The sequence below is a fragment of the Pieris napi genome, chromosome 10 (genome assembly GCF_905475465.1).
Source record: "Pieris napi chromosome 10, ilPieNapi1.2, whole genome shotgun sequence".
Lineage (NCBI taxonomy): Eukaryota > Metazoa > Arthropoda > Insecta > Lepidoptera > Pieridae > Pieris > Pieris napi.
Window position 1 is genome coordinate 8,109,300 of NC_062243.1, and position 15,707 is coordinate 8,125,006.

At 34.3% G+C, this 15,707-nt stretch overlaps 1 protein-coding gene and 3 non-coding genes across 4 annotated transcripts; 3 read left to right on the forward strand and 1 right to left on the reverse strand.

Annotated features, from left to right (window-relative positions):
• Window positions 1–7,153: 7,153 nt before the first annotated feature.
• On the reverse strand, window positions 7,154–10,595 carry LOC125053020 (F-box/LRR-repeat protein 14). Its single transcript, XM_047654188.1, has 2 exons — window positions 10,518–10,595; window positions 7,154–9,607 (listed from the first exon to the last, which is right to left on the reverse strand). Exon 2 carries the CDS (start codon window positions 9,498–9,500, stop codon window positions 8,169–8,171), a length of 1,332 nt encoding a protein of 443 aa, XP_047510144.1. The 5' UTR covers window positions 9,501–9,607; window positions 10,518–10,595; the 3' UTR covers window positions 7,154–8,168.
• A 3,488-nt stretch (window positions 10,596–14,083) lies between these two features.
• On the forward strand, window positions 14,084–14,202 carry LOC125053436. Its single transcript, XR_007117576.1, has one exon. It is a non-coding gene; the product is annotated as a 5S ribosomal RNA (ribosomal RNA).
• Window positions 14,203–14,381: 179 nt separating this feature from the next.
• LOC125053444 lies at window positions 14,382–14,500 on the forward strand. Its single transcript, XR_007117581.1, has one exon. It is a non-coding gene; the product is annotated as a 5S ribosomal RNA (ribosomal RNA).
• Window positions 14,501–14,679: 179 nt separating this feature from the next.
• Window positions 14,680–14,798, forward strand: LOC125053445. The gene has a single exon (XR_007117582.1). It is a non-coding gene; the product is annotated as a 5S ribosomal RNA (ribosomal RNA).
• The last annotated feature ends 909 nt before the right edge of the window (window positions 14,799–15,707 follow it).

Genomic DNA, 15,707 nt, shown 5'->3' on the forward strand with positions numbered 1-15,707 from the left:
TTTCTCGCCATGTACCAAAATATCAGGGTGTATTTCCCGTAACTTTTTGAGAACTGTGACAGCTGCATGTTTGTTGATAAAAATAGAGGCAGCTTTGATAGTTCCTAAGGCACAAATTAGCGGAAAGGGCGCAATTATTGATATTTCTTCCAAACTTTTTCCTTCTTGAATTAATCCGTAGATACAGTACAATTCACCGCTCACAGCTGTATGCAGCCAGATGAAATTGACATAAAATAGGTACGAAATATTTTTAGACAAAATTTTTTCATTATTATGAAACACGTTTACACCAGCGAACCAGAGAGAGATTTTGATCAAAATTAAAGACCTATCAAACGAATCTTTACCTAATCTTTGGATCATTTTTAATAAAATGCTTAAACGGACATAAGTTTTTTTTTTAATTTTTGATTACAAAGATCAACCCAGAATATGTAAAGGGGACCTTCATAGACACTGCTATTGAGTTTCCTCCAATTATTTACTATTATAACGGCACGGAAGCTTTCGAAGTTATGTGTTTTAAAGTTTTAGGAATACTAAATATATAAAGGAGAACAAATAAATGATTTCATTACACAAAATATATCTTTATATACCATATTTAATTACTTGGTTTTAATTTTTAATTTACCGTTTAGTCAAAAATCGTACAATTATATTAACTACTTAATTACATGACTAATTGTATGCAATTATGTTGTTTTTTAAGCAAGCTCTTGTACAGATAATCAGTTTTGGTATATACTAGTTAAGTTCTGTTGACTGTCCTTTCATTTATTTTGACAATAGTCTAATTTAGACATTAGTAGGATCTGTGAGAAAACAAATAAAGACGTATTCACGAATCTGCGGTGTCTCTTACTATAACTTAAACCGAAACATCATGAACACCAATACGGTTTCAGCTTCGTACTCAAAGGGCACAGTACACATTTAATTACTAGAAACTAAAGACTTCAGAGAGGAAAAAAGTAATACAATAAATACAAATACAAAAATGTGTGCGTGTACTAGGAGTACACACGTAAGAAGTGAAACTTCTTTATGACCTTATTTTTCGAAAAATGATCTACTATATGCAACTTAACGAAATTAGTTAAATAAAGTTTAACAAAAGGCTTTTATTATCATAGACATGAATACAAATACAATTATTTCATTTTACCTTATTACTACTAAGATTATTAGAGAATTTCATTAATTGTAATAGAATTATTACTATCATTGTTATCGTTATTATATATTTTTGTTATTAATGGCTTCGAATCTCTTCGGATCAACCGTGGTAGGGACAAGAAAAAGATGGCGCGTAACCGAAAAACGTGACGATTTGCTACAAAATTTCTCCCATACGTCGATAAAAAATTCATTCTAACGCCAATAAAGAAGTTTGACTTCAAAAAGCAACATGGCGCGTAACCGAAAAATGTGACGCGTAACGAAAAAATGTTACACTAAATTTTTTTCCAACCCCGATAAAGAAGTTTCACTTCAAAAAACACAGATTATAAAAATAGACGGTCATGGTCGTTGACCTAAGTATTAAGCAAGTGCATTAGTATTATATAACTCGTTTTTTTTATAGTACAGGGGGCAAAGGGGCAGGAGGCTCACCCGATGTTAAGTGATACTGTTACTCATGGACACTCTCAATGCCAGAGGGGTGCGTTGCCGATACTCTGATGCTCCGATGGTACTGATAATTGACAGAAACCAAGTATTATACAGTCCTACGTATTCACCCAAACATACTTTAAATCGGGCATCTTCATGTATTGTATATGATATGGTTCGATAACCCATCAGCTATAGATATGTGGAAATTTATCAACGCTTTGATATTGAATAATGCAACGTGCGACGTACTTGTTATGTTATCCTATTCATGAAAACGAAATTAGTCTACATAGCTCAACCGAAGAGCTGTTGGCGTCTTTTTTACTTACAGGGTGAAAACAGTTTATCGGAAAGAGATAGAAAACTTAGTTAAAGCGTCTTTATCAATACGTTATCGTGTTATACAAGTTGTTGTGTTTAGTATTAGCAAGAACAAGTTTTTATATTAAACTAGCTGATCTGGCAAACATCGTTTTGCCATGTATATTTATAATAAAAAATAGAGGTTGATCGTAAAGGGGTGAAAATTAGGGGTTGTATGTATTTTTTAATGCTGTATCATAAAAAAAATTTTTATCTTAAAATTAAAAAAAAAAATTAGGGGGATGAAAAATAGATGTCCGATTCTCAGACATACCCACTATGCACACAAAATTTCATGAGAATCGGTCAAGCCGTTACGGAGGAGTTTAACTACAAACACCGCGACACGAGAATTTTACGTTAAGAACTTTTGTAAGGAGCCACAACGTTTGTCACGAGAATTGTATATATTAGATGTTGCTAGCTTTATGTACATAAATGTAACAATAAAAACCCCATCCTCTAGGCATAGTCAAACCTAAATTGGTGCTTCGTCTATGTCTGTCATCGCGTCAAAATATTTTTTACCTGTACATTCATATATTTTGTCTGTAAAAAGAAAATAATTAAGTCCAAATAGCAAAGCGACACCGCCGTAAGATAATAAACACTTTCCTAAGCCTTATATTCGCGTCGGCAACTCTTTGAACACAAGGACAGAATGCCGACAAAAATTTCTATAATATTTGCGTGACAAAAACATTCGGCGGATTTAAAGGACCCTCAGGGTATACCGTTAAGGGATTCTTAACAAAAAATTAGGGATTGGGCCGAAGAAAATATTTAGGTATAATTTTAGACTAAAACTCGCTTCTAAATCTAATATATAAAATTCTCGTGTCACAGTTTTCGTTGCCATACTCCTCCGAAACGGCTTGACCGATTTTTATGAAATTTTGTGTGCATATTGGGTATGTCTGAGAATCGGACAACATCTATTTTTCATCCCCCTAAATGTTAGGGGTAGTCCTCCCCTAAATTTTTTTTTATTTTTTAAGATTTTTTTTGTTTTGATTTTTTATGATACAGCATTAAAAAATACATACAACCCCTATTTTTTATTATAAATGATATACATGGCAAAACGACGTTTGCCGGGTCAGCTAGTACACTATATTTTTTAAATGTCACATCAATAAAATATATCAGTATGAATATGTATGAAAATATATTTTCGAATATAAACGCGGATTGCTAGTTAGGTGACTGAGGTGTAGAAAAAACCGCCAAATCTTTTTCCGCTTTACAGATAACGTTTCTATATCTAACCATAGATATTTTTAACAATTAGAAATAACTGTGCTGTCATAGCTGATTAGGATTACGGAAACTAAAACCTTTTTCTGGATTTGTCATTACCTGTTATACGCACAGACAGACAATAGCCATTGTTAAGCTATGAAATGGTAATTTTTCAAGCGTGTAGATATTAATTTCCTGAAATTATTATTCCACATCATGGAGACAATTATCTAATTGGAGTGTAATTTGAAAATTTAGTTTTTGTTATTATTACAATAGTGTATAGTGGTTGCTATAATATTCGTTTTATTACCAGTGGCGCTACAACCTTTTTAGGTCTGATCCTCAGATTTCTGCATCTGTTTGATAATCATTTGTCAATCTTATAGGCAAATAGGATCACCCTCCTGTGCCTGAGACGCGGCGTCGACTTTTTGGGTCTAAACCGGTTTCTTCACGATGTATTCATTCACCGTTCGAGCAAATTTTATATGCGCACATACACAGAAAGACCATTGGTGCACAGCCGGGGATCGAACCTACGACCTTAGGGATGAGAGTCGCACGCTAAAGCCACTAGGCCAACACTGCTGTTCGTCTTATTACTCATGTAAGTTCAAATAAGCAAACAGACTAGTGACAAAGATCAAGAGAATCAAATTAGGGGTTTTACTAGATCCGAGTAGGTACGTTATGGCCGATTTACATTATCTTAGTGTTTAGGAGAGTGCTTTAGGATAGTACTTTAGTTGAAACATGTAAACGCTACTTGCTTTAGTAAACGCTACGCTAAAGAACTTGCCTTTCAAGTTGTACTAAAGCACTCTCCTTAACACTAAGATAATGTAAATCGGCCTTTAAGGCGTCCATTGTATACAGTATGTGTAGGAGAAGATAACAGTAATAACTATGACTGGATAGTGTGACGGATCTTCTGCACCTAGAGATAAATATAAAACAAAAAGATTTTATAACAGATTAAAAAAAAAAAAGCCGCGTAGGCATAAATAATAAATATGATTGAATAATTTAATTTTTTTAGAAGTTGCATCATACAAAAAGCACACATTTCATACTTGCGCCGTTAGTATGCGATAACCCGGAGCCCTTTTGACTGTGGGCATTACCCACCGAGAATACCCAGTCTCTGAATAGCAGATTCTAGTGTGGGTCCAGTCCCATATGTTTGCTACTTTCGGGCTTGATGAGCAAATTTTGGTTTGGTTGTTAATTGTAGATATGTATATCTGAAATTAGGTGAGCCTCGCGGTTTCAGTTTTCAGCCTTCTTCAATATATATACTTCCAATACAATAATTATTCAATTCGAAATAAGCATTTGAGCTATGTTATATTGTCACTACATACTTAAAATAAGATATTTTTTTTATATATCTTCGTACTACACGGGTATATAGCACAAAAAAATCATGTATTTCCTATATAATTAGGGATATATTTAATAGCGACGCCTATTGACTGGTTTATGGCATAGAAGAACGTAAAACTTACAATACCATGGTTCATGAGACTAAAATCGCCGGTCCAAAATAAAATTTTAACAATGTAGGCAATAGCCTACACAACTGTTATAAAATCATTAACAAATTGTTTTTAAAACATTTCAAAGAATTGTTCATTGTTTTACGATTTTGAATGAAGTTATTAAGTTGTAAAAGTGAAAACTGATTTTAAAATACATTTGTTTTTAACAAAGGAGTTTATTGTTGACAATGATTTGTAATTATAATCGTTCACTTTGAGTTGCCGACTACTTCTTGCAGGTAGACATTGCATTGAGGAAATACTGCGTTTAGGAATGTTAAAATTATTTAACTTGTGTTGAAAATGTGATATTCCGTCTTTAACGAGGAAGTCGTTAACTTATTTTAAATTAATATTTTACTAGCATTTTTTTGTTGAAACTTAGTTCGATTTGCAGCGAATAACTCAACACTTGAATCGTTGACTTGAACCATATTTTGTCAAAGCCTATACATTTTTGAAATACAAGAGACATTTAGCGCTAAGTCTCATGTCAGTAGGTATAAGGGAGCGTTCAAGTATTACGCAATTTTTGGAGATTATTGATCCCCCCCCATGTAACGCACCGTAACGTTTTTCTGTACCCAATACATAATAACACTTTTAAACGTTTCGTGACCACCCAGTGACTCTTTAAATACATAAAAGTTACCATTATGTGGTGTAAAGTACTGGAAAGTCGAAAATAATATCCCCGCCCCGCATCGTAACGTTTTACAAATAGATCCCCCCCTCCCAAAATTCGTTACGTAATACTTGAATGCTCCCTAATAGTGGGTTGTAATTATTAACTTATGACAAAAGTATATTACAAGTTGATTAAAAAACTTAGTTATTCAAAAAGACTCTGCTAGGCCTAAATCCCACTTAAGGGCGTTAGACTCTATAGATAAATATATACGCTTATACCATTGGGGGAGGACTTACACCAACTTAACACCAAAAATATAATATAGACATGTTAGTAATAACTATGTATAAATTTTCATAAAAGTAAAACAGCAATAAAAAAATGAAGGAACGTTGGAATTTCATGTCGATACGATCAGTGGTTTAGGCGTGAAGGAGCCTCAAACGAAGACAATTTTTCTTATATATATATATATATAGATTATATAAAGAATAAAGTGTGTATGCAACTTAATTATAAATGAACCAGTAATATACAATTTTAAACAGGTAATTAAAAAATTGCAATTATATTATAGAAGTCTATAAAAATATTTAAGTTTCCGTATGCATTATGATAATTTAATTTAAGACAAGGAAATGTCACAGGAAACTTAAAATTTTGAATAATATATGACCTAATGTAATTTTATAAATCAAGTTATATGTTGTATAGCTTATTTAAAAATAGACGTTAAAACCTCAGATACACTAACATTTCATAACTTTATAAATGGGTTACACGCTATTACTTTTTAAAATATAAGTACTGATTTTGATTCAATCATAGATAGTTTTTTTAATAATTTTAATTGTTTAACTATAATATCTAATATATAAAATTCTCGTGTCGCGGTGTTTGTAGTTAAACTCCTCCGAAACGGCTTGACCGATTCTCATGAAATTTTGTGTGCATATTGGGTATGTCTGAGAATCGGACAACATCTATTTTTCATCCCCCTAAATGTTAAGGGGATGTCCACCCCTAATATTTTTATGATACAGCTTTAAAAAATACATACAACCCCTACTTTTCACCCCTCTACGATCAACCTCTATTTTTTATTATAAATGATATACATGGCAAAACGACGTTTGCCTTGTATATCTAGTAAAAATATAAAATTATTGTCGTATGCAGAATGTTACTTCAACTAGCTGATGCGACGTCGTGTGGTGAGGTATATATCTCTAATCAATCTTTATCAATGGTACCTAAGCTTGGTTTAAACGTTAACGCGAAAACCCTTACTTACAAAGAGTAAGGAACAAGAGAATTAAGTACACATACATATATTAATATTTGCGTTCTTTCTCTCTACAGTTTGTTAAATTGTCATCACATTATTTGTTAAGTATACTTAATTTGTTGGCAATTTTAGTCCTCAGTTAAGCGTAGGGTACTTAGCCTTTTATCATGATAGTTTTGCACCGATATATTCTTCTTTAGTGCTCGAACGATAAAGTAGAGAAAAAAAGTCTGAACAAAGTTATACCTACGTGACAACTTGTATCAGGCACGGCAGGCTCAAGTACCTCCTACGACTATGCCTAAACACTTTTTTATTTTGGGATTTTATGACCTGGCATTAATTATTAACAATGATCTATGAAATAGATACAGAAATCTGAGGTCAAAACCTATGCTGTAGCGCATTGGAATTTATTTTACTTAATCAACGTAACGAGGTTTTTGAAATAATAGACATTAATTGGCAACTTAATGAAGATTTTAATTTTAATACATTTATGTTACATAGGTTTGTACAAAACAAATCAGTTAATATACAACACAGTTTAATTCGAACTTTTGCGAGAAATAACAACTAATCTTACGTATCGTTGAGATCGTTTTTGTTCATAAAACTTAAAACTACAAAACAACTTTTATAGCAGAAACATTCTTCATAATCACTGGAAAGAGAAAATAAAAACGCGTAGGTAATTTAAATTGTTCTTTTATTTAAAAAATTCCCGGGTACATCTCTTAGTGGAAAAGAAGACTAACATTTCTATCGTAAAATGGGACGTTCATTCCTGCATCGTATTCAGACGTGATTCTCGAACACTTAAAGATTTTTAACACAAAATAAAATGTGTCATTTCGACAAACAATAAGTAAATGTAACCCTTTTCAAGTTGATCTTGCCAACACATGTAACATATTTATTATAATCGTTTTCTCCTTCATTAAAAAATAGTAAAAAATAATTATCCCTGCTTCAATCAACATAACATAACTTGAACACAATCTTCAATCAGAACATTACAAAACTTAAACGATATTGATCCAGTTCGCAAAAATTCGAATAATAATTGAAATAATGTCTAAAAATCTAACTAATGGAGCAATTAAATAGGTAAACTAGACCTTTTCGTAACCACAACATTAAAATTACATTATAGATACGTCATCTAAGTACGTCATAATGATAAGAGTATACACAGATAGTAATAAAAAGGTCTAGTTTACACGGCGACTAGGTTATGGGGCGTCTTTCTTCAAACTTAACCAAACTAAACGGAGAGTAAATCACAGTTATCGTAAATAATCAGTCAACAAACTTATCATAACAATGACAAAACAAAGAAAGCTACCCCGTCTCCTAACGATAATATCTCATAATTGGTTAATTTTATAATTATGTCCAGTACAACCTCATTCCAAAATGGCCGTCGCACTTACACACGCAAACGCGGCACAGAAATACACTAGTTTGAGTGTGGTCACCGCACATGCCACAAACCTAAGTTGAGTACACTAAGCCGTGGTAGCTTCACGATATGGTCCAAGCCTTGTGGAGTAATGCACGTGCAACCATACAAGTCTATGGCCTTCAAATTTAATAAGCCATCGCCTAATGCGCGAAGTCCTCTGTCAGTAACACGGGTACATTGCCCTATATTTAGCGTTTCTAGCTGTGAAAGCCGCGCCACCCTCTCCAGACCTTCATCAGTAAGTCGGCAAGCGCTAAGCGACAGTGATCGAAGTCCAGACAACCCTAGAGTTGCATGAGATAATGCCTCATCTCCCACTTTATCACAAAAAGAAACATCTAAAGCCCTCAATCGGCCGCTTTCAGCTAAATGAGCTACTCCAGCGTCGGATACTCCGTCGCAAGCTCTTAAATTAACATCTTCTAATTGTGGGAGCTTTGCTAAGTGCCGTAATCCAGCATCTGTGACGGCAACACAGAATGAAAGGTTGATAGATTTAAGATTAGGAAGACCAGTGGCTGCATGCCTAAGCGCCTCATCTGTTAACCTTTGGCAATCTTGTAATCCTAAATGCTCCAACTCTGGAGTGCCCCTAGCTTCTCCTCCTCCGCATAAGTGGGCAATCCCATCGTCGTTTACATGCCAGCATGATCTTAGGTTGAGTCTACGTAGTTTCCTCAATCCCCAGGCAATTAGTAACAACCCTGTATCTGTTACATTACAGCACCCACCAAGTTCTAGTTCTTCTAAGTTTTTCAGCGATTGCGCTATTCGGCCGAGTGATGAATCTGTTACTTGTTTGCATAAAGATAAATCTAGTCTTCTTAACGCTGGAAGTTCTGTTGCGAAAGCACTTGCAAGTGCAGCGTCAGTCACGCTATAACAACCACTAAGAGAAAGCGAATCTAAACCAGGTAAGGCGGAAACTGCATCTCTTAAACCTCGTCGCAAAGATAAAACTTGTAATTTCCGTACTCCACGTCTTGCAAGCGAGGCGAATAACACTGCAGCTGGTCTTCTTAAATGTAATGCTGCCTCAACACCTCTCCAAACAGATCTTCTGTCAGCTGCATCACGCCAAGAACGACAAACCTGTGCGGCCCGTCCTCTATCTCTAACGGGTAATCTCTCGAATATTAACGCAAGTATCTCTGGGTATAACCTCGAAATATGCGTTCCTTGGGCCTCGGGTACCGGTTCAGGCACGTGAGCGGTCGACAAATGCGGTCTGTGTAGTCTATATGGCGCGGTGCGGTTTTTTCTGCGGTTTACAGTGGGTAATTCGGTGAGACCGAGACGGTCGTCGCGCCAAGAGAGTACTTCCTCAGTCCACGCACTCATCACTGCACTGATAACATAACACGGGCGAACATCGGCACGACTCGAAAGCGAATGCCGGAGAGACGTGCATTCAACGTGAAGTATGGTCGCGTACTGGCGGTCGAGGGCAGGGTTCACAACCTGAAGCCAGGCAGTTATCGTACCAGGGCCCTAAAATTATCGTATATGTGATCATTATACGATAAATTATCGTACAGTCAGGAAAATGGCTAAAAAATACTTTAAAAAATCATATGAAACGTGAAAATAAAATGTTGCAAACGATTTATAGTTTAAATCTTGTAAACTTGTGTTTTTCAAATTGAAAAAAAATATAATAATTCAATTTAAATGTTCGACGTATGGCACAGACCCAAGCTGGGCCCTCATCCACTTCGAGTGTGATTAACGCGCCAACATTTCAAATTTATAAATAACAAAATAATGTTAAAGGATAGACCACATGAAAACAAGCATATTTTCAAAAGTTTAACTAAATATATTTGCGAGAACAGAATACGCAAATATTAATGAAACTTAACGTTTTATATACAACTTTTAATCTTTTCCGTCAAAGAGGAACAAAACTACCCAATAATTTATCTTTGAACGATATGGTGTTCGCTCTAAGTGATATACCTATTGTCCGTAAACATCGCATATTATTTTTATCACTTAAAATTTGTTAGGTATTAAAATGCTATCGAAGACTTCCGAATCTGCGTCACCATACAGCTTAAAAAAGCTGTGCATTCTGATGCATTTTTTGTGTTTCTACATTAACGCTTTGTTCATCCGCTGTAGTCGCCTTGTGACAGCATATTTTCCGAATAGCTAATATATAGCCAATTGATGGCACTGACACTAAAAACTGTAATTGTTATTGGGCTATCTGTGTTATCATCAAATTTTTTATCAGAATGGAAATTATCGTACAATCTGCGTACGATAGTCATGTACCATCGTACATCGTACGTTGTTATGAAATTATCGCATTTGTACGATAATTATCGTACGGTTGTGAACCCTGGTCGAGGGGGAAGCTCCCGCCCCGCGCCCGCCGCTGGGCGCACGGCGATTGGTCGCGCTCGGCGGCACGTGACGCGCGTCGTATCGATTCGGAGGCTCTGCGGCGGCATTTTTAAGTTGGCGGCCGGAGTGCCCGCCTTCGCCCCGCACGGCTCGCGACGCCCGCTTCATAGATTAATCGGATTTTAGATATACCGTAATAATTAAAATTTTATATTCTTTTAAGGAACATGTATTAGCTTTAGTCAATATATATTATCTTACTTGACCTACTAATTCAATAGCATCTACTAGCTCTTTTCACGATTTTACCGTTTACCTTTACCGATTATACTTACACACTCACCTTTACTGATTCTAAATACCACCGAATTTTTACTAAATTGAATAACATAGTATTTAAAAAGTACGAAATTGAATTATGAAATTATTTGAATTCTTTAGTATGGTAACAACAGAAAATACTTATCTTCCTATAGCCTTCTCCATTATTTTATTATGTAAATACTTATATTAATTGGACAACAAATTATTAATTTCAAACAATTATTCACATTGGTTATAAAATAATCTGTGAGTTGGTAAACATAAGGCATAAAATATATTTTTTTGTCTCTTTAATCTATGAACAGAACACAGTGATAAGGCGGCAAAACAACTCAGCGCGCCGTATATTTTCGTTCGCTGCACTTGCCGACGGTTTACAACCAATCGACGTTGAGCCCTATCGCGACCCATGGCAGCTTTTATTGCTATGCCATAAGAACCCCACAACTCTGTGACATGGGTCTTCTAAACTGGTCGTTTCATATCAGCCAACTATTACAAGGGCAACCGGTTCAAACCGAATATGATTCGAATTTCGAACGTTTAGGAATTAATGCGTATTTTAAGATATTGGCGGTTTAGAAAGTGGTTTATCAAAATTTATCAGCTCTCAAATGATAAGTATTTTAATTTTATTTAAAACATATTATTTTCCGTGATAAATCCGTTTAATTTATGGTTCCTAAATTAATGCTGCATTTGTAATGCAAATGCAACGTAATTTGTACATAAACTTATAATTAATTCTTAAATGTCAAGTGAATTTACATGATTTAGCTATTTAATAAAGATTTTGTTGTAACATTTTGTATATTTAAGAAGCATATTGTATATTATGTAAAATAAATATAACTTTATAAGAAAACGGGCCTGGTGATTGGAGAAGACAGGAATATTTGCTAATATTCCTTCCTACTTTTTTTAAATACACATTTTATTTAAAATTATAGAATTTTCTCTTCTTTCCATTATCTAATATAAATAATTCCATAACCTATTATATAGCAAAATATTTAATTAACAAGTATTTAAAAAACTTACTTACTTAAACAATAAGATTTCCGCAGATTGACAGTAAGCAATGCAATAATATGTTGTATATGTAATGCAATAATGTATTGAGAACACAGAATCACTAGAATGGAATTCTAAATTTAAAAAAATCATTTTAAATTCAAAAAGCGAATACCGAGTCAAGTGGAACGCGGAGTCCACGCTTTCACGCACACATACGCATCAGCTGATTTACATGATATTTTATCATTTATGTCAGCCTATTTTAAGCTTTATAGTAAAGCATTAAGGTCTGAAATTAGGTGACGTAAATAATATTACTTATATGGGAAATAGCACATTAAAGGATTTTGATTCTTATTACGACTAAACAATTTACAGTTTAGCTTACGTACGATTATAAAATACTAATTTCAACTTTATGTTAATGAGTATAGAGTCTAATTTGAATTATGATAAACCAAGGCTACTTATAGACAAAGGCATCTGCTTAGTGTAATTTTACCTGTATATTATTTTTAAACATGTCGTTTATTGTTAAATTAATAATAATTGGTTTTATTTATAATCTTTAAAAAAATCATTTTAGCGAATTATTAAATAACTGTTTTTTTTGTCTTCTATTAGAAAAAAACGTTTTCGTTTCTGACTTTTATATGAATTAACTACAAATTTCCATTACTGTTTAATTCATAATTGTTTGCTAATATTTAATACTAATCTAGTGGTAACCAAACCAAAACAATTTTTGTTCCGATTAGTACTCAGGATCTTCTACATTGTAAACAGCGGCAAAATCTTAACAAAGTTATTAAAATAATCAAATTTGGCTTGTAACAAAATAAATTGTTTTTTATCCCTGCCTAGTTACAACGAATACAAGTATGTAGTAGAAAATAAAATGTTTGCTATCCATGAACCGTTCACGGGGAATGCAATAGCATGACGTCACGGTTTTTTGCTGTCAGAAGGCTTTTTACCTGAGCCATATGGCCCAACGCGGTAGGTAATACAAGAAATCGAAATAATGTATTCAAGGAAAATTATGCTGTTACGCATATATTTTTAATCCGCACCATCGTATTAATGAAAATATATCACGTTTTTATTTTATACCATTGACACGTTGACTATTCCATCCAACAAGTTTCATATTGCATTTTGATTTTCATACATAATTTAAGCTGTCAATATAGTATACTTATAATTTATACAGGATAAGACAAATAACATAATATAATAACTTATTTATACGGTTAAACTTAAATACGGTATCAGTTTAATTAGGTTTTCAATTCCGTATTATAAAAATGTTACCTGAACTAGCTGCCATCGCGGATTTTTATAAAACCTTTTTTTTACATCTAAAAACTTGTTTGTTCCGACATCACATGCATAATTTAAAAATATATTTTAAATTTGTACATAGTGTGTTAGGCTACCTAAGTCAAAGTTGAATGAAGGTATTCATTAAATCAGTTCTGACGTTATCAATTCAAACCACAAAAAACTATATCTTGCAGACGAGTAGCAATGGCAGTTTATTTCCAAGTTCTCGCAATCAAAACTAATAAAACGTCATCTGTTGTCGAGTAGCAAAACGGTTAAATACCGTGTGATACAACTTTATGTTTTCATCGTCTGGTTAAGTTTTCGTATTTTGCATAGATGGCGTAATTTAAAATAATTTGGTCGACTCTTTACGTGGTTTTGTGGCGCCATCTACCGCCAAATGGTTAAAGTTGATTTGAGCAAAATGTATAGTAGATGTCACTGATATACTTTACTAAAACTCTATTTTTGATGTCTAGAACTTTAGTTTCCCTTAATCAGTTGTAGTTGTGATTACATAGATGGCGGTAAATTGCTTTTTAAAGCACAACTGACTTTAGAATCATTGCTCGTCATACAATTTTTAAAATATTCACTAAATATAAGTTTTTAATTTGCTGATGTTTTAACAATTCGTAAACAAACCTTACATTTTCAACTTTTCTATTGGTTGAGTACATTGAGTATGGGTGACCGCTTGGGAACACCTCGTGATGTGGGCTTTTTTTCGTAGGGATAAGAAATGAAAATTATTTTTGGAATCACTTAACTAGATTAGTATTGTTGGAACGAAGTTATCGCGCGTTGCGAAAGGGGCTAGACGGAATAAATTAAGACCAAAAGTTGTAACGACACTTTTTGCTATATATTTTGTGCTATTTTATATTTTCGATATAGCCATCGCCAACGTCCATACCACGTTGAATACACCGGTTCTCGTCCGATCACCGAAGTTAAGCAACGTCGGGCGAGGTCAGTACTTGGATGGGTGACCGCCTGGGAACACCTCGTGATGTCGGCTTTTTTTTCGTAGGGATAAGAAATGAAAATTATTTTTGGAATCACTTAACTAAATTAGTATTGTTGGAACGAAGTTATCGCGCGTTGCGAAAGGGGGCTAGACGGAATAAATTAAGACCAAAAGTTGTAACGACACTTTTTGCTATAGTTGTTCTATTTTATATTTTCGATACAACTAACGCCAACGTCCATACCACGTTGAATACACCGGTTCTCGTCCGATCACCGAAGTTAAGCAACGTCGGGCGAGGTCAGTACTTGGATGGGTGACCGCCTGGGAACACCTCGTGATGTTGGCTTTTTTTTCGTAGGGATAAGAAATGAAAATTATTTTTGGAATCACTTAACTAAATTAGTATTGTTGGAACGAAGTTATCGCGCGTTGCGAAAGGGGGCTAGACGGAATAAATTAAGACCAAAAGTTGTAACGACACTTTTTGCTATAGTTGTTCTATTTTATATTTTCGATACAACTATCGCCAACGTCCATACCACGTTGAATACACCGGTTCTCGTCCGATCACCGAAGTTAAGCAACGTCGGGCGAGGTCAGTACTTGGATGGGTGACCGCCTGGGAACACCTCGTGATGTTGGCTTTTTTTTATCGTAGCGATAAGAAATGAACATTATTTTTGAAATCACTTAACTAAATTAGTCGTAGTAAACGTACACCAAAATCTCTGTACTATAAATGCGGGGTCAACTTTCCTTGCAAAATACTATACCTTTAAAAAATATTCATTATAATAATTAAAAAAATAATGTATCAGGAAAATGTCATGAAATTCTGCGAATTCAAAAATTAGGGAACTAATATCACAACTAGAACAGCTTATACAAGGAGATGAACCAGATGAGACTGAATTAAAACATCTCAACCACAAAATATGCTTATTAATTGTGCCACTTAATTTATATTTAGGTTGTTTTATATTTAAATAGACGATGAAATATAATATTGGTGTCGAGAAAATCTATCATACTGTTATGATACCAATTAACATATAAATTAATCGAAAGGAACTTCTTTCCATCCGGGTGTCCCTTGACACCTCTCAAGTTTTTTGTCTACTTATACACTTCATCAGTGGCGTAGCTACCTAGGGGCTGGGCGGGGCAGTGCCCCGGGGCCCTCAAGCTCAGGGGGCCCCTCGAATCCTTACCAGAAATCTCGATCGTTCTGAACTTTTTCGAAATTTCTCCCATTTTCAAAATAAATATGACAGGTTGCAACCCCACTTAAATCAAGACATTAATTTGAGAGAAATCCAAAAGTTATGCCTAGGGAATTCCCAAAATTTCGGCTACAGCTCATTGTATAATGCGAATTAGATAGCAAATAAAACAAAACCGCATCAAGCCTGGATTTAAACGAAGTCATTGATACTTTTGCGAAAACTAAAGCTAGGATTTTTTTAAAATATAATTGTTATTTAGTCAGTTGGTAGGTAGGCCCGACCTTTATATAATAAACCCTTGAATCTTCTCTATGTTGTTACTGTTTA